The sequence below is a fragment of the Trachurus japonicus genome, chromosome 14 (assembly GCF_045865225.1).
Source record: "Trachurus japonicus isolate A0001 chromosome 14, Traja_1.0".
In the NCBI taxonomy this organism is placed as follows: domain Eukaryota; kingdom Metazoa; phylum Chordata; class Actinopteri; order Carangiformes; family Carangidae; genus Trachurus; species Trachurus japonicus.
Window position 1 is genome coordinate 19,008,460 of NC_140920.1, and position 18,267 is coordinate 19,026,726.

The following is an 18,267-nucleotide window of genomic DNA, read 5'->3' on the forward strand; positions in this document are numbered from 1 at the left end:
GATTGGAAAAATTGGTAAAGTGCACCACATTAAATGGCTGCTGGATTCATACTTAAAGAGAGAGAGATATGTTATTTATTCTACACAAATGAGGTCATTTACATGCATTTGGCACATGGCATTTTGGACCTTAATGTATATTATAAACACACACAGTACCTTTATAGGAGTTAATGTATTGTACTTCTAATTCTGCTGTCTTGTCCAGTGCATGGACAGCATGCTCTACTGCATCCTCTATTGGCGGTTTCCTCCTGCGTCTCCGTGCAGCCATTGAAAATCCTATAATGAAATACAGAACTATTATTATATTACAATATATATCCACATAGATCTAACATTTGATAAAAATGTTGGGTTACAACCAAATCTAGACCACATGAAGTATGATTATATAGCACTGTTATATGTTACTGCATTCATTTTAAACTCAAGTCAATTCAGTCAGAAATTGAACCACTCAATATTACCAAAGTAACATTGGCGAAAAAATTGCAAGATGACCTCAAACAACAACATCCCATCTCTACCCCACCAGACAATAGATAAGCCCACATAGAATATGTGCATATAATATATGATGAAATGCAAGCATATATGTTGATAACAAATGTATAGCTCGAATTTAAGCTTGTTTATATACAAATATAGTTTATCCATATGTGTTTACATTATATGTACAAATATTTCATGTATGGCAATCATTAACACAGCCCACATGCCATATTAAAAAGCACTCTGTATTGGGTAAACTTAATGCTTTACTGATTCAAAATAAGAAGCAAACTGCGTTTTAATCAAGCCTGTGTCTGTTGCTGCTAGACAATCAGCAGACCTTAGCCTGGGACACACTGAAGGAGGGACATGAAACACGCGTGAGTCAGGTCAAACAGCTGTGGAGCCTCCTGCTTACACTAGCTGTGGATGCACAGTTGAACACAATTTTCAGTCTTTAAACAGCTGCATGTGTAGACTCTCTCTCTTCCTCTCTATCCTTCCCCCGATAGTCTGAACGAGAGGAAACTGAAGTCAAACTCAAAGTGTGAACAGAGGAGACTTGCAGTTCAAGTTCTGCGTGCACTGTGCCCCAGGCACGACGCTGAAGTTAGCCTCCGATTCGCCAGCCTCCGATTCGGCACTTAAGGGGAAAGTTAAGAGGAAATTGACGTAATGAGCAGAGCGACTGTTTGTACAATGATTGCCTGGTTTTTGTGACACTTCCTGCTGTAAAAACATTTTAGACATTTTAGGTTAGTCATTAATTGTGCCTGACACCCGCTATTGTATTTGTGAAACGTTTATTTTATTTGTGAAAATGCTAAGGGGAGGTTTCACCGTTTTTGTTTGATACCTGCAGACCTCATTAGACCTGGTCCAGATCAAAAACCGCTTTGCCTAGACTTCTCAAATCTGGCCTAGATTATCCTACAGAGGCTAAACATTCATTCAGACACAGTTTCTGATCTGTGAAACCTTTATGCTATGTGTGAAAATGCAATAAAGGCACATTTCACTGTTTTTTCATCATATAGACCGCATTAGACCTGGTCCAGGTCAAAAACCGCTTTGCCTAGACTTCTCAAATCCGGCCTAGATTAATCTACAGGTAATGAAGATTCGTTCAGACACACTTTCTGATCTGTGAAACCTTCATTCTATGTGTGAAAATGCAATAAAGGCACATTTCACTGTTTTTTCATCATATAGACCGCATTAGACCTGGTCCAGATCAAAAACCGCTTTGCCTAGACTTCTCAAATCTGGCCTAGATTATCCTACAGAGGCTAAACATTCATTCAGACACAGTTTCTGATCTGTGAAACCTTCATTCTATGTGTGAAAATGCAATAAAGGCACATTTCACTGTTTTTTCATCATATAGACCGCATTAGACCTGGTCCAGGTCAAAAACCGCTTTGCCTAGACTTCTCAAATATGGCCTAGATTATCCTACAGAGGCTAAACATTCATTCAGACACAGTTTCTGATCTGTGAAACCTTTATTCTTTTATTCTGTTTTTGAAAATGCAAAAAGGGATAAATTCACAAAACTGTCACAAAACAAGACTTTAGCTGTATTCACACACCCATTATGATAGGCAATGAGGTTCAGTGTCTTGCCCAAGGACACTTTGACATAATGACACAGATTGGAGGAATTGAGATTCGAAACACCATCCTTCCGGTTGAACGACCCGCTCTACCTCCTGAGCCACAGCCACTGTAAGTAAAGCTAAAAAACATCCAGCAGTATAAAATAATTTTAGCTTCGATTTTTGGTGTTTAACAGTTTTTTTTGTGTGCCTTTATTGCATTTTCACACATAGCATAAAGGTTTCACAGATCAGAAACTGTGTCTGAATGAATGTTTAGCCTCTGTAGATTAATCTAGGCCAGATTTGAGAAGTCTAGGCAAAGCGGTTTTTGATCTGGACCAGGTCTAATGCGGTCTATATGATGAAAAAACAGTGAAATGTGCCTTTATTGCATTTTCACACATAGAATAAATGTTTCACAGATCAGAAAGTGTGTCTGAACGAATCTTCATTACCTGTAGATTAATCTAGGCCAGATTTGAGAAGTCTAGGCAAAGCGGTTTTTGACCTGGACCAGGTCTAATGCAGTCTATATGATGAAAAAACAGTGAAATGTGCCTTTATTGCATTTTCACACATAGAATAAATGTTTCACAGATCAGAAAGTGTGTCTGAACGAATCTTCATTACCTGTAGATTAATCTAGGCCAGATTTGAGAAGTCTAGGCAAGGCGGTTTTTGACCTGGACCAGGTCTAATGCGGTCTATATGATGAAAAAACAGTGAAATGTGCCTTTATTGCATTTTCACACATAGCATAAAGGTTTCACAGATCAGAAAGTGTGTCTGAACGAATCTTCATTACCTGTAGATTAATCTAGGCCAGATTTGAGAAGTCTAGGCAAAGCGGTTTTTGATCTGGACCAGGTCTAATGCGGTCTATATGATGAAAAAACAGTGAAATGTGCCTTTATTGCATTTTCACACATAGAATAAATGTTTCACAGATCAGAAACTGTGTCTGAATGAATGTTTAGCCTCTGTAGATTAATCTAGGCCAGATTTGAGAAGTCTAGGCAAAGCGGTTTTTGATCTGGACCAGGTCTAATGCGGTCTATATGATGAAAAAACAGTGAAATGTGCCTTTATTGCATTTTCACACATAGAATGAAGGTTTCACAGATCAGAAACTGTGTCTGAATGAATGTTTAGCCTCTGTAGATTAATCTAGGCCATATTTGAGAAGTCTAGGCAAAGCGGTTTTTGATCTGGACCAGGTCTAATGCGGTCTATATGATGAAAAAACAGTGAAATGTGCCTTTATTGCATTTTCACACATAGAATAAATGTTTCACAGATCAGAAACTGTGTCTGAATGAATGTTTAGCCTCTGTAGATTAATCTAGGCCATATTTGAGAAGTCTAGGCAAAGCGGTTTTTGACCTGGACCAGGTCTATTGCGGTCTATATGATAAAAAAACAGTGAAATGTGCCTTTATTGCATTTTCACACATAGAATAAATGTTTCACAGATCAGAAAGTGTGTCTGAACGAATCTTCATTACCTGTAGATTAATCTAGGCCAGATTTGAGAAGTCTAGGCAAAGCGGTTTTTGACCTGGACCAGGTCTAATGCGGTCTATATGATGAAAAAACAGTGAAATGTGCCTTTATTGCATTTTCACACATAGAATGAAGGTTTCACAGATCAGAAACTGTGTCTGAATGAATGTTCAGCCTGTGTAGGATAATCTAGGCCAGATTTGAGAAGTCTAGGCAAAGCGGTTTTTGATCTGGACCAGGTCTAATGCAGTCTATATGATGAAAAAACAGTGAAATGTGCCTTTATTGCATTTTCACACATAGCATAAAGGTTTCACAGATCAGAAAGTGTGTCTGAACGAATCTTCATTACCTGTAGATTAATCTAGGCCAGATTTGAGAAGTCTAGGCAAAGCGTTTTTTGACCTGGACCAGGTCTAATGCGGTCTATATGATGAAAAAACAGTGAAATGTGCCTTTATTGCATTTTCACACATAGCATAAAGGTTTCACAGATCAGAAACTGTGTCTGAATGAATGTTTAGCCTCTGTAGGATAATCTAGGCCAGATTTGAGAAGTCTAGGCAAAGCGGTTTTTGATCTGGACCAGGTCTAATGAGGTCTGCAGGTATCAAACAAAAACGGTGAAACCTCCCCTTAGCATTTTCACAAATAAAATAAACGTTTCACAAATACAATAGCGGGTGTCAGGCACAATTAATGACTAACCTAAAATGTCTAAAACGTTTTTACAGCAGGAAGTGTCACAAAAACCAGGCAATCATTGTACAAACAGTCGCTCTGCTCATTACGTCAATTTCCTCTTAACTTTCCCCTTAAGTGCCGAATCGGAGGCTGGCGAATCGGAGGCTAACTTCAGCGTCGTGCCCCAGGCTGCATGTTAGTCAATTAACTTAGCTAGCGCGAGCTGCTCTGCTAACGTTAGGTAGCTCCCCTTCATGTAAACATTTAGTCAAGCTAGCGCGAGCTGCTCTGCTAACCTTAGGTAGCCCCCCTTCATGTAAACATTTCACTCCATGACCGAATGCAACGCGGTGAAGTTGCTTTTTTGTTTCTTTAACACACCTACCTGCTATTTGTGAGAAATTACAACTAACCTTTTCGTTGGGGCCAAGCTGCCACTTGACCGCTTCTCTGTGCCGTTCTCTCCCTCCTGTCGAGCCAAGGAGCGCTCACCTCACAGCGACCACGCTTTGATAAACAAACCGGATCCGCCCTGTGTGTCGCTACCTGAGCTTATGGTGCGTTCGAGGCAACCCGTAACTCGTATTTTTCCGACCTGTTCCTATGGTTACCCGTTAGAACGTACAGTCAAACTCGTAACTTCCCACCTGTGAACTCGTACTAGATCGATCTCCTCCCAGTTCCCAGTTCGTAACTCGTAACTTGCCTGGAACGCTACAAACTCGTAACTGGTGACTTGAAGTCGTGACTTACGGGTTAAAAAGCCTGAACGCACCATTAATTAAAAAAAAAAAAGCGCTCGTTGAGGTGGAGCTGAGAACAGCGGAGTTTCCTCTGCTGCAGCTGATCAGCTGACATGTGGTCAAGACGTGGCATCAGTGTTTCCCACAGGATTTCAGGACACCATGGCACAACAAACTGAATTTCAGAAACATTATCTTGGCTAACAATGTGGAACAACAAGGTGGATGCACAAAAAAAACTTATTTCACCGCTCCATGTATTGATTTTTCGGCAGCTGTCAACAAATGCACATGGCCATGTATTGATTTTTCGCTGCGTCTTTGTAAACAGATCCACGTGGCCATGTATTGATTTTTTGCCTTTATTGTAAAGAGCGACATGATGCTGCTGTGTGTAGTCACAAGCCAAAAACCACTGGGTTACCATCAGCCTGGTTACATCAGGCTGAGTTCCACAAATCAGTTTATGCTTCTGTGATTTAAGTAGTTAAATATTAATGAATTAATCATAATTTGCATCCCTAGTCTGTTGGTCTTGGTTAAAGGGATAGTTCACCCAAAATTCAAATTTCACTCATTATCTACTCATGTTGACTAAGAGCTGTGAGAATTTTCAGAGTCCTCCGTTCCTTCTCTGAGTTACGGGGGGGTCCTCGCAGCAGTATTTGTCCATATAGAGAGCCTAAGCGGAAGCAGGAAGCAAGGGAGTAGGTTTGATTTTGACATTGGTGGGGACACAAAAGTGCTCCGAGGCATCGCTCCTGAAAGTTGATGTTTTTTGCATTTGCAATCATAATTTCATGTTACGTAGGGGTAACTAATGAGCAACTAATGAAAGACAAGAAGGCAACTTAGAAGAGTTCTCAGCTGCTCTGGCTGAAGTCAACTGTGCATCATCATGACTAACACATCCATCATTATTTAACCTCACCTGTGAATTTCCAGCCTCTCCTCCATCTCCTCCTTCTCTACCTCCTCCAGCTTCTCCTTCTCTACCTCATCCTGCCTCTCCTCCATCTCCTCCTTCTCTACCTCCTCCATCTCCTCCTTCTCTACCTCCTCCAGCTTCTCCTCCTCTACCTCCTCTGGTCTCTCCTTCTCTACCTCCTCCTGCCTCTCCTCTTTCTGTTCTAGCCTCTCCTCCTCTACCTCCTCTGGTCTCTCCTTCTCTACCTCCTCCTGCCTCTCCTCTTTCTGTTCTAGCCTCTCCTCCTCTACCTCCTCTGGTCTCTCCATCTCCATCTCCTCCTTCTCTACCTCTTCCTGCCTCTCCTCCTTCATCTGTTCTAGCCTCTCCTCCTCTACCTCCTCTGGTCTCTCCTTCTCTACCTCCTCCTGCCTCTCCTCTTTCTGTTCTAGCCTCTCCTCCTCTACCTCCTCTGGTCTCTCCATCTCCATCTCCTCCTTCTCTACCTCTTCCTGCCTCTCCTCCTTCATCTGTTCTAGCCTCTCCTCCTCTACCTCCTCTGGTCTCTCCTTCTCTACCTCTTCCTGCCTCTCCTCCTTCATCTGTTCTAGCCTCTCCTCCTCTACCTCCTCTGGTCTCTCCTTCTCCATCTCCTCCTTCTCTACCTCTTCCTGCCTCTCCTCCTTCATCTGTTCTAGCCTCTCCTCCTCTACCTCCTCTGGTCTCTCCATCTCCTCCTTCTCTACCTCTTCCTGCCTCTCCTCCTTCATCTGTTCTAGCCTCTCCTCCTCTACCTCCTCTGGTCTCTCCATCTCCTCCTTCTCTACCTCTTCCTGCCTCTCCTCCTTCTGTTCTAGCCTCTCCTCCTCTACCTCCTCTGGTCTCTCCATCTCTACCTCCTCCTGCCTCTCCTCTTTCTGTTCTAGCCTCTCCTCCTCTACCTCCTCTGGTCTCTCCATCTCCATCTCCTCCTTCTCTACCTCTTCCTGCCTCTCCTCCTTCATCTGTTCTAGCCTCTCCTCCTCTACCTCCTCTGGTCTCTCCATCTCCTCCTTCTCTACCTCTTCCTGCCTCTCCTCCTTCTGTTCTAGCCTCTCCTCCTCTACCTCCTCTGGTCTCTCCATCTCCTCCTTCTCTACCTCTTCCTGTCTCTCCTCCCTCTGTTCTAGCCTCTCCTCCTCTACCTCCTCTGGTCTCTCCTTCTCCATCTCCTCCAGCCTCTCTACTGTCTGTCTCTGTCACCTGACTGAATATGTTGATGCAGGAGGAAAAAAGGCTTTTACTTTCACACAATGTGTAATTTATTCCCCGAAAATATGGATGTATAAAATTACATGAGCATCTGAGGTTTTTTTTGTAGGCCTATTTTCCCGACCAATGTTCTTTATTTTTGTTTTTTTAAGCAGTTGCTCCCTTTCACAAAGGAGGATACATGGAAATAATAAGCTAGTAGTAAAAAAAAAACCTTATCTGTTTGCCATTAAATATTGGCTTTTATTCATTATCTGTAGCCTATTGTTGAGGCTCTACAGTTACAGAACAAATGCCGAACATGTTGACAACTTACATTCGCGAGTGACAGCGGGGACGGCCAATCACATGTACGTTAGCGAGAAACGGCCAAACCAATAGGTAGATATTTAGGTTAGAGGTGGGACTTCTAGCAGAGACCGGCTGTTAACCCTTTTTCTGCCATAATCATTTGACTAAACACCACGGACAGCGGACACAGCGACTGAGTATTGGTAGGGACGTGTCCCTAGCGTCCCTACCCAATTCTACGCCCTTGGCAGGAAGTAACGTCGCCATGGGACCTCAACTCTGAAAAACTTGCCATTCACTTGCATTGGACTGACAATTTTATTTCGCGATCCGATTGAATTGCGCCATGAGAAAAAAATATGTCCTCTACCTGTTTAAAACATCACGTTTCGACCGAAAAAAGCAGCAGTTTATTGTAAAATGACAACAGGAGAATGTATTTTGTGTGAAGACTGCTCTACGGACTACAGATCTGCTGTCCCACAGAAAATACGTCACCAACTGACATGGGAAAGGGCGGCATGTGGTCGCCATGGTGACGTCACTACGCGACTTGTAGTCTTTCTGGTTACGGATTCTTCCGAATTTTATTCTACAATAGTTTTACGATAACCTGCTGATTTCTCTTCATGAAACGTGATGTTTTAAACAGGGAGAGGTCATATTTTTTTCTCATGACGCAATTCAATCGGATCACGAAATAAAATTGTCCGTCCCATTCAAGTGAATGGCAAGTTTTTCAGAGTTGAGGTCCCATGGTGACCGTTACTTCCTGCTTCCGCTTAGGCTCTCTATAATGGTTGTCTATGGACACCAACTTTCTTGGTCCAAAAAGACACACCAAAAAACATTCAAATACCTCCATGCTGCTCGTCTGTAATGTCCCTCTTGTATTGAAGCCCCGACATGAGAAATTGTTCTGAAAAAAGTTAAATAAGTCTATATTTTAAGCTTGTTTGTAGCGGAAGCTCCCAGTGTCTCGGTTCACTGCTCTTCCTGTGTCAGTGCTAATCTCTCATGATTTGCACTGACCGGCGGAACAATTTCACATGTGGGGGCCTCAATACAAGAGGGACATTACAGACCAGCAGTATGGAGGTATTTGGATGTTTTTTGGTGTGTCTTTTTGGACCAAGAAAGTTGGTGTCCATAGACAACCATTATATGGACAAATACTGCTGCGCGGACCCCCCGTATCTCAGAGAAGGAACGGAGGACTCTGAAAATTCTCACAGCTCTTAGTTGACATGAGGGTGAGTAGATAATGAGTGAAATTTGAATTTTGGGTGAACTATCCCTTTAAGTACCACCTTGAAAAAAAAAAGTTTTGTTGCTTAAGCTTATGTATTCAATCATTATTCAATGATAGCTATACTAAAATTCATGTGACAAAAAAATGCTTCTCACTGTTCTCAGGTCAAATATTTATATGCGATTAAAATGCGATTAATTGCTATTAATTAATTACACAGCCTCTAATTAATTAGATTAATTTTTTTTAATCGAGTCCCGGCCCTAAAATTAATACTATTTTTTAACAGAGAATTACGGAATTAATTAAGAATAAATGCCAGTTTTCTTTGTCTATGTACTTAATAAAAGATATTATATCCGTTACTTTTTGATAAGATGTTATTTGATAATAAATCAAAAGCTTGTCGTTTCCACTGGTACTTACATACAGGAAAATACATTCAATAGTTATAACATTATGTAATAACATTTATAATTAATAACCCTCACTAAGTCAGTCAGTGTAGTATCTGTCTTTGCAGTAAACCAATTGCTTGCACATGCGCAGATGACCAAGTGTGTGTGAAGTGTGTGTGTCTGCCTTACCAGGTCTGACCAGTAGGGGGCGATACTGAGTAAATTTCACTCAAGCACACTTAAGCACACTTGTCAGGTTTTCGTGACTGGTGGGGTAACCCCTGAAAATTTGACAGGGCATCCCTGTGACCTTTTTTACATCAATGCAATGCTTTTCTTGGTGGGGACCAGCATTTTGGTCCCCACCAAAATTTTGGTGCCCACACTGTGAGTGTGCTGTCCGACGGTGGTTCCCACCAAGTAACATAGACAAACACACACACACACACACAAATGGACACACACTGACCATACACACATATCCAACACACATATCCAACACACACACGCAAATGGACACACACTGACCATACACACATATCCAACACACACACACACACTCACCATACACACACATCCAACACACACACACACACACACAAATGGACACACTCACCATGCATACACATCCAACACACACACACAAATGGACACACACTAACTATTACACACACACACACACACACACACACACAAATGGACACACACACAAATGGACACACACTAACTACCACACACACACAAACACACACACACAACAAACATACAACCACTTACCAAACACATACACAATTTACATAATTACACGCACATACAACAAACACACACACAAATGGACACACACTAACCATGCACAAACACACGCACACGTCCAACACACACACATTTCATACAGTTGTCAGGTCAGAACTTTTTGTATATCTTTCTCACACACACACACACACACACACACACACACACACACACACACACACACACACACACTTTTCCTACAGTTGTCTGACTGTTTTGTATGTACCTCTCTATCTTCCTGTTGTAGTTAATGGACTCGTTGCTGTTAATTTTATTCTTTAGCTATTTAAACTGAAAATACACATTTCTCCATTTTGGTCATGTTGAACACATTGTTTTACACGTATCCTAAACTACTGAGGCTCTTCTCAACCATTTCACACCATTAAACCCGCTGTTTACATGTTCTACTCCTCAGCTAATGCTCGATCTACTGTATATTCTTCAACAATGTTCTTCTGCTGTCAGTTTACAATGTATTTCAGTAGGCATTAACTTTTTTCCAAATTCAGGAATTTTTCAAACTCTTCTTTGACAATTCAAGTAATTTCCAGCCATTTCATACAAAGTCTCACATCTTCTACTTTTAAATATATTCTCAGCCATTGCTTCGGCTATGTTAGTGCTGGTTCATCAGTTGTCCTTCCTGTCAGGTTAGCTACAGATGTCAACTATGTAACCATTACATTTAAACATGCAGAATTTCAATGTTTTCTTCTCCCTTTAGCATTTCTACTGCTTTTTACCTTTAAAAAGGCATTCATCTCACACTACAAGTTATATGTTTCAGCTTTTTCCCTCCTAGGGATGAATAAAGTATTCCTCTACTCTCTACTCTACTCTACTCTACTCTAGCATTAGTCTTTTCAACATTGCTTTAGCAGTTTCGTCAACTAATTTAGCATTGATTCAACAATTTCTTCAGCTCATTCAGCATTGCTTCAGCAACAGCGTTCAGCTGCTTTCAGCATTCACACGCATTTTCTGCAGGAAATGCTATCTTTTTCTAGTTATTATTATTCTGAGTCTTCTTCCCTTTTTCTGTGTTTAACTACTTCTTCATACTTTGTGCTATTTCAACAATTCATGTATCAAAACGTGCAGCTTTTTCAGGACATTTATGCTATGACTTTTATCTTTCATACTATTTATACTTTTTAAAATATTTAACTTTTTCTGCATTTTTTCTCTCATAGGAAATGAATTGAAACAGTCTTCAAACTCTTCAAATCTTCTGCTTCATTCAGCCTCTAATAGCTTCAGCATACTTTCAGCTACAGACTTCATTCAACTTTTAAACTGTTCACAAACCTTTCAACTATTCAGCTATATCTCAGCTTATTGATATCTTCAACAGTTTCAGATATATGTATAGTTTTAAAATCATTAAAATTTCTGACAAAATTCAGATTTAACATGAAAGTCAATGGGACGGAATGTTCGGACGTTGGCAGTTGGTAGAGTGACAGAGGGTCTAAAAATCCTCTCACATTTTTCTCTCTATCCTGCCAGCACGGCCACAGATTACACTCTACACACATAATTTCGGCCACGTTTGTAGACAAGCTCATCCTTGATCTCTTCATGTGCTCAAGAAACCAGAGAGACGAACACAATTTAAACTAAGAGCCTCCGAGTGCAGCCAGTTCCCTCTCTCCTCCCATTGACTCCCATTCAAAAGTAGGCGCTGATTTTCTAAACGTCCCAAAGTTTCCAACCTGCGACACAATCAACAATTTTTACTCTAGAAACACCAAAGTGACACGGACGCGTTCAGCAAGGTCTTATGGTTCGGAAAATGTAAACCTTTTGCTCGTACTAAGTACAGATTTGTCGTACATTAGATCTGTTTGAGGGTGTCACAGAGCAGTTAAAGCCTATGGTTAAAGCTGCCACCATGCTGTGGCATGGTCTGTCTGTCTGTCTGTCTGTCTCTCTCTCTCTCTCTCTCTCTCTCTCTCTCTCTGTCTATCTATCTATCTATCTATCTATTGTAGTGTATTATCCACCTGTGCTTTTGCTTTAATATCTTAAATTATTGCATGTTCTTCTTTATATGTGTGCCTTGTCTGGAATTCAAGGAATGTGTGAATCGATGTCCTGCTTAGTGGTCATCTGACCTAATGGGATAGGTATGGTCCAAGATGACCTAATGACTCGGATGTCTTTTCTAATGGGATACAGGAAATGGGGGTTGTCTTCTCTAATGGACAAGAGACATGGGATACAGGATATGGGGTTTTTAGCTAAGTCTAAAAAACCTAAAAAAGCCTAAAGATCAATAAGTTAAGACAAAGGTCCTTGACCATCTGATCTCGGGAGGTTTCTCTCTGTCCGGAGAAGGTGGAGTTTTGGAGATAAGCCAGCATATAAAAAGGGAAGGTTTTGGGCCAGTCGAGGGAGATCTCATTTTTGACCAGAGATGCTCCAGGATTCGGCATTCTTTGTACACGGTTCTTCTTCTTGTTAATAAACTTCTTTTTTGAATGCAAGCGAAGACGTGTCAGCGGTGATCCTTCTTTTCATCAACACATCAATATACCACAGTTTTTGGCGTCACGAACTTGGACGTGTCTGTGGCCTTTCATTGGCTGGCAGCTCCACCAGGCTAAACTTCCGCGACAGCCGGCTTCTACAAAGGGTGAGTTTTTCACATATGTGTGCGCTGGTTTGCTTGTGGGGGCTGCTGTCTGCTGTTGGGTCACACCGTTAAAGAATCTTTGTGTGGGTGATTGTTGCTTTGATGATTGGAAGTTGATTATCGTTCTAAATTTTTCTAAATTTGGGGTCTTTGGTTTTTGTTTGCGCTGCAGGCAACGCAAAAAGGGGGAAATGGGGAATTTGAGGTAAAAGTAAAATAGGATATTTGGGGTAAAATGGGTAGGTAAAAGAAAAGGGGTAAAAAGGGGATTAAGTAATGGGTAATAATATAAGTTAAGAATTGGTCTTAGTGGGTTTAAAGAAACTGGGGTTAAAGAGGGTTAACTAAAATAAAGGGATTTTTTGTGTAAAAATAGGTAAAATAAAGGGACATTTTGGGATATTAAAAGAAATAAGGTTAAAGGGGGTTTACTAAGAGTAAAAATAAAAGTTAGAAAAGGTGGGTAAACATTTGATAGAGGGAAAATTAAAATAGGGTAATAAAGAGTTAGAAAGAAGCTTTAATATATATGTGATCACTTGTTTTGTGTTTGTTTGTTTAATCCCCATTTTTGTGTGTGTGTGTGTGTGTGAAGATTGGTTTTCTTTTGTGAATAAAGTTTATAAGTACTTATGATATGATAGAGTGCATGTTGAATAGAGATATATAATGTTATATATTCTTTAGCTGCTAATAGATATGAGCCTGAGGAAGACGCTTTAATGAGCTTCCAAAGGACGTTTTATAAGAAATAAAATGTATAAATCTTCCAAGGGGTATTTGGTTAAAGATGTTTTTATGAGCCTCTTTTTCTTTTTTCAGAGGACTTGAAAAATAAATGTTAAAAACATATGAACCCCGGAGGAGGATTCTTTTTGTAAAAACTTTGACAAAGGGTGAAAGTTTGATAAAGGGGGGAAGGAATGTTTTCAGGTGTTCAAATGTTTTAGTTATATTGATAAGGCATTGAACTATTTGTCTGTTTTCCTTTCATGGTGTGAGAGTGCAAAGAGGAGGCAAAAGGATAAAGGGTGTGTCTGGAGGCGCAAGGACAGCTGGTTTGCATCACAGGGACTGAGGCTTGCGGATGACAGCGCTTGCATCGGGATCCGGTGATAAAGGCCAGTGTGATTTTGTCCGCAAACTCTTTCTGACAAATTTACCTGCATTTATACCTCTGTACATACATTTATAGTTGATATTGTTGATACAGTTTGATTGATAATAGTACTTTCATTTACATTTAGTGTATACACCTATAGTACATGCATCATACATATGTTGTAGTTAATTAGAAGAAAGCTTGGCAACGGACTGATCATTTCATTATTGAGTTACTGGTTTGTGTGAGATTTTGTTTTTGGCTTGTAATTTGGTGTGGTTATTACTGGGTAAAGATTATTGATTCTGTAGTAGAAGAGCTTTGTGTGTGGACCTGGCGTTGTGAATTTTTGCCTGTGGAACTCTCTTTTGATTTCTGAAGTTGGCAAATCCTTTCATCTGTTTTCATAAACTGTGACAATTGAAGGAGCATAAGTAATTAAATATATTTAGTAGTAATTCATTAGATATAATAAAAATCACAATACAATAGAATAAGGTTAATCTGGTTAAGATTGGATTAGAGAAGAATATCAAGATGTCAAAAATAGACAATCCAAAAGTAATCACTCCTGTTGAAGTTGTCCAAAAGAATAATCCTTTAATTAAAGGTATAGCAGAAATGTCAGAGAAGTGGCATGGGCGTTGGTCCAATATTGACCAACCATGGCCAGTCGTAGGGACTTTTAACCCAGATGTAATTAAAACAATGCAGGTGCTTGTGTCCATATATAAAGCAGGTGAGAAAAAAGGGAAAAAGGGAGAGAAGCGTAAACAGAAGAGACAGATGGAACTTGACATGCTCCAGCTGTTTGAGAGAGAGGGACAGCAATGGTCAAAGGATAAAAAGGAGGAGAAAGACAAGGTTCAGGGAGAGTTAGAGAAGAATGCAAATAGTGTAGAAAAGTTAATGACAGAAATTGATGCACCTTTCTCACATGTGGTCCCATTACAGAGACCCCCACCTTATGAGAAGGAGGTGGAGCTTAGAGAACTTTATCCTCAGCTTCCAGTGATTACTCAGGAAGGAGATTATCATATTACAGATGATAATAAGAAAATAATAGAGACAGGAAAAGCAGAAACAATTTTAAAAATGTATCCCAGCTCCAAAAGTAAAAGCAAAACTGTGCATTTCAAAGCTAAGGATAAAATTAAAGTCAGAAAGATTGATCTTGGAGATGATGATCAAAGTGATCTGGAAGGAGCTGTTGGGGGATACGATCCTGCGGTAAAAAAGATATTAGCCAGAGCAGAGAGGAAAGGAGCTAAGTCAGGAAAGAAAAAGTGTCCTAAAAAAGACACTGAGAGTGAATGGGAAGATAGTGAGGAGGAGTTAGGAGAATTGAGTCCATCATATATGGAGTATCTAGAGAAAAAAAGTCTTGAGAGAAAGGAAGAAGAAGATAGACAGGAGTGTCTAAAAGTAATCAACGAGGAAATGGACAGCTGCGTTTCACGCCTATCTATAACATCCACACCCAAGGTAAAGGAGTTTTTCGAAGACAAATTAGAGGAATTACAGGCTAAAAAAAGTGATCTAGAAGCACAAACTGCCATAAAATCAAACACAGGATATATATTCCGTCCGAGGAAAAACAAGAGTTCCAGTTTTATGGGTCCAGTAATAATTAGAGGACAAAGTCTGGAATACAAACCCTGGCAAAGCACTGACATGTCAGATATTCTGGAGAAATTACCTATCCTCCAGAATGGGGCGCATCCCTGGATATCTAAACTAGAAGAAATCATGGTGGGAACACAATCTGCCATGGGTGATATTAAAAGATTGTTAGCCAACATTCTGGGAGTTCCTGCCATGGAAGAAATTTTGCAGCGAGCAGGACTTAATCGTTATGTGGGAACCTCTGTAAATGATTCAGAGCTGTTTTCTGCAAATAGAGCTAGAGTGTGGAGATCTTTGAAGGACACATTTCCCACAAATGTGCATCCTGATAATATTTTGATTGAACCATTGGGATGCGATGAAAATCCTCGTGCTTATGTGTCAAGAGCGCATCAGATGTGGAGAAGTATTACAGGGAATGATCCAGAAGAGAGTCAGATGGAACAATCAATCTTGCGAGCTAAGATTCAGAAGGGGTTGCCCCTGTCAGTGAGGAGCAAGTTAGCAGAAGTGGTTGGTTTAGGGAGCATGATAAAGAGTGTTTATACAGATCACATAGCACACCAGGTAGAGTTGTATAGGAAGAGAGAGCATGAACAAAAGGAGCAAGACCAGGAGATCCTTAGAAAATTAAACCAGATTCAGTTGGTAGATAATAAGAAGAAGGAGAAGAAGCAGGCAGTAGTTATGCAGAACCAACCTGAGATAAATCAGCCCATGTCACAACCACAACCACAGCCACAGCTGCAGTCACAGCCAAATCAGTACCAGGCACCACAGCCTTGTGCAGCGGTACCTTTTGCTTATAACACACAGCCGACCTTTGGTCAGCAGCAGACATGGAGAGGAAGAGGTCGAGGAAATGTAGGAAGAGGAGGAGGAAGTTTCAATTCAAATTTTCAACAAGCCCCTGCAGTATGTTATATCTGTGGATTGGTCGGACATTTTGCTCGTGAGTGTAGCAAACCAGGAGGGGGAAATTTCAGAGGAAACTTCCGAGGAAACCCAAGAGGAGGCTTTAGAGGTCAGCCAATGGCATTCCGGGGACCGGTGAATCCCTACAGGGGCCCGGAGTCAGGATTCTAGGGCTGCCCAGAAAATCCGAAAGGGAGGTGTCAGCTGGTAGTGTCAGGGCCGGAGCAAGATCCAACAATAATGGTGAAAGTAAATAATCAACCATTAGAAGTGATGGTAGATAGCGGAGCGGCTTTCACCTGCATTCGGCCTGAAGATGCTATACATCTCCCTATGTCTGGTCAATTGATACGGACAATCGGGTTTGAGGGAGTCAAACAGCTGGTACCTCTTACAAAACCAATTGAGCTCTGCTACAAAAATCAAAAAACTACAATACCTATACTGGTATCAGAACATACACCGATTGCACTTTTGGGAAGAGATGCTTTATGTAGATTGAATTGTGTAATAAAATGTACTCCAGACGGTTGTCTGGTGGAAATGCCAAGTGATACTGCTCGTCAATTGTCAATGAAAACGGATGTTGAAGCTTCTTCAGTGTTTTGGATTGGAGATCTCAGTGCAGGACTTTTGGAGCCTGTTAAATTGTGGGAGAAGTTTATTGTAGCAAATATGCCTGATGCAAAGCTTCCAGAGTATCCGCTGCATTGTACATTGAAGTATTTTAAGGATGCTTCTCAGTCAGATTTTGAAAATTGGGTGAATCGTCAACCAAAGCAAGTTGAACTCACTTCATGTTGTATCATTTTGGGCCCACAAGGAGCAGCTATGATGATTGATGTGAATGATTATGTGGGTAAAGAATTTGACATCAAGAAAAGTGTGCCGCATGTAACTTTGATGGTGTCTGAGGACTATGAACAGAAATATATAGGAGAAATGATGGTTGAGGCGGGGAAAGCTGTTTTTGCTCCAATAAAAGAGAATCTTTCTATTTGGAGGAGTGAGGATCAGCGCTTTCTTAAAATTATGATTTCTGCTCAAGGTCATGGGCGACCACAAACTGTTCAAATGACACATGAAGTAATTTGCAGTGTTAAAATGGACACAGATGTTATGAAAGAGGAGATGTTGCAGCAAGTACCTGAATGTTTGTGGTCTCGATACAGCACTGATATAGGTCTTGTGAAGTCAGCTCAACCTGTGAAAGTGGAACTTAGACCGGGGACTAGACCTCCCTGGAAGAATCAGTATCCACTGAGAGAAGAAGCAGTTGAAGGGATTGAACCTCAGATTGAGGGACTTTTGAAAGCAGATGTTTTGAAGATAACTCAAAATCCTCAAAGTAATACACCATTGTTACCTGTGAAAAAGCCTGATAATTCTTATCGCCTGGTACATGATTTGAGATTTGTAAATGAAGTAGTTGCTGATTTTCCAGCAGAAGTGCCGGATCCGCACACTTTGTTGGCACAGATTCCTTCAACTGCTACACATTTTACAGTGTTGGATTTATGTGGTGCATTTTTCAGTGTTCCACTTGCCATAGAAAGTCAAGGCTTGTTTGGGTTTACATACAAGGGACAGTTCTATGAGTATAAAAGATTGCCACAAGGATTTAAACACAGTCCTCACATTTTCAATAAAGTATTGAAAGATGATCTAGTGGGACTGGATCATAAATTGAAAAGTACAGTGGTACAATATGTGGATGATATTATAATCTGTTCACCTGATAAAGAAACATGCCATGACGATTCAATTAAACTGTTGCAGATTTTGGCAGAAAATGGTCACAAGGTTTCTCAGAAAAAACTGCAGTATTGTCAGGAGAAAGTAGTTTATTTGGGTCAAACAATAACACATGGACACAGAAGCATTTCGGACAGTCATTTACAAGCCATTCGAGAGGCTCCTAAACCCAGAACAGTAAGAGAAATGATGACATTTCTGGGTATTGCTGGATATTCTTCTGCATGGATAGAAGATTATGCTAGTTTAACAGGGCCTTTGAGAGCCATGATTAAAGATACCGGAAGTGTTCAATTACACTGTAATCTTTC

General features: G+C 40.6%; 1 protein-coding gene across 1 annotated transcript; it reads left to right on the forward strand.

Moving 5' to 3' along the window:
- The first annotated feature begins 14,554 nt into the window (after positions 1 to 14,554).
- On the forward strand, positions 14,555 to 16,901 carry LOC146974670 (uncharacterized). Its single transcript, XM_085796848.1, has one exon. The coding sequence runs from the start codon at positions 14,570 to 14,572 to the stop codon at positions 16,370 to 16,372; it is 1,803 nt and encodes a 600-aa protein (XP_085652974.1). The 5' UTR covers positions 14,555 to 14,569; the 3' UTR covers positions 16,373 to 16,901.
- The last annotated feature ends 1,366 nt before the right edge of the window (positions 16,902 to 18,267 follow it).

Coding starts and splice junctions, on each gene's coding strand:
- LOC146974670 (XM_085796848.1), top strand. CDS start 14,570: ATGACAGAAATTGATGCACCTTTCTCACATGTGGTCCCATTACAGAGA.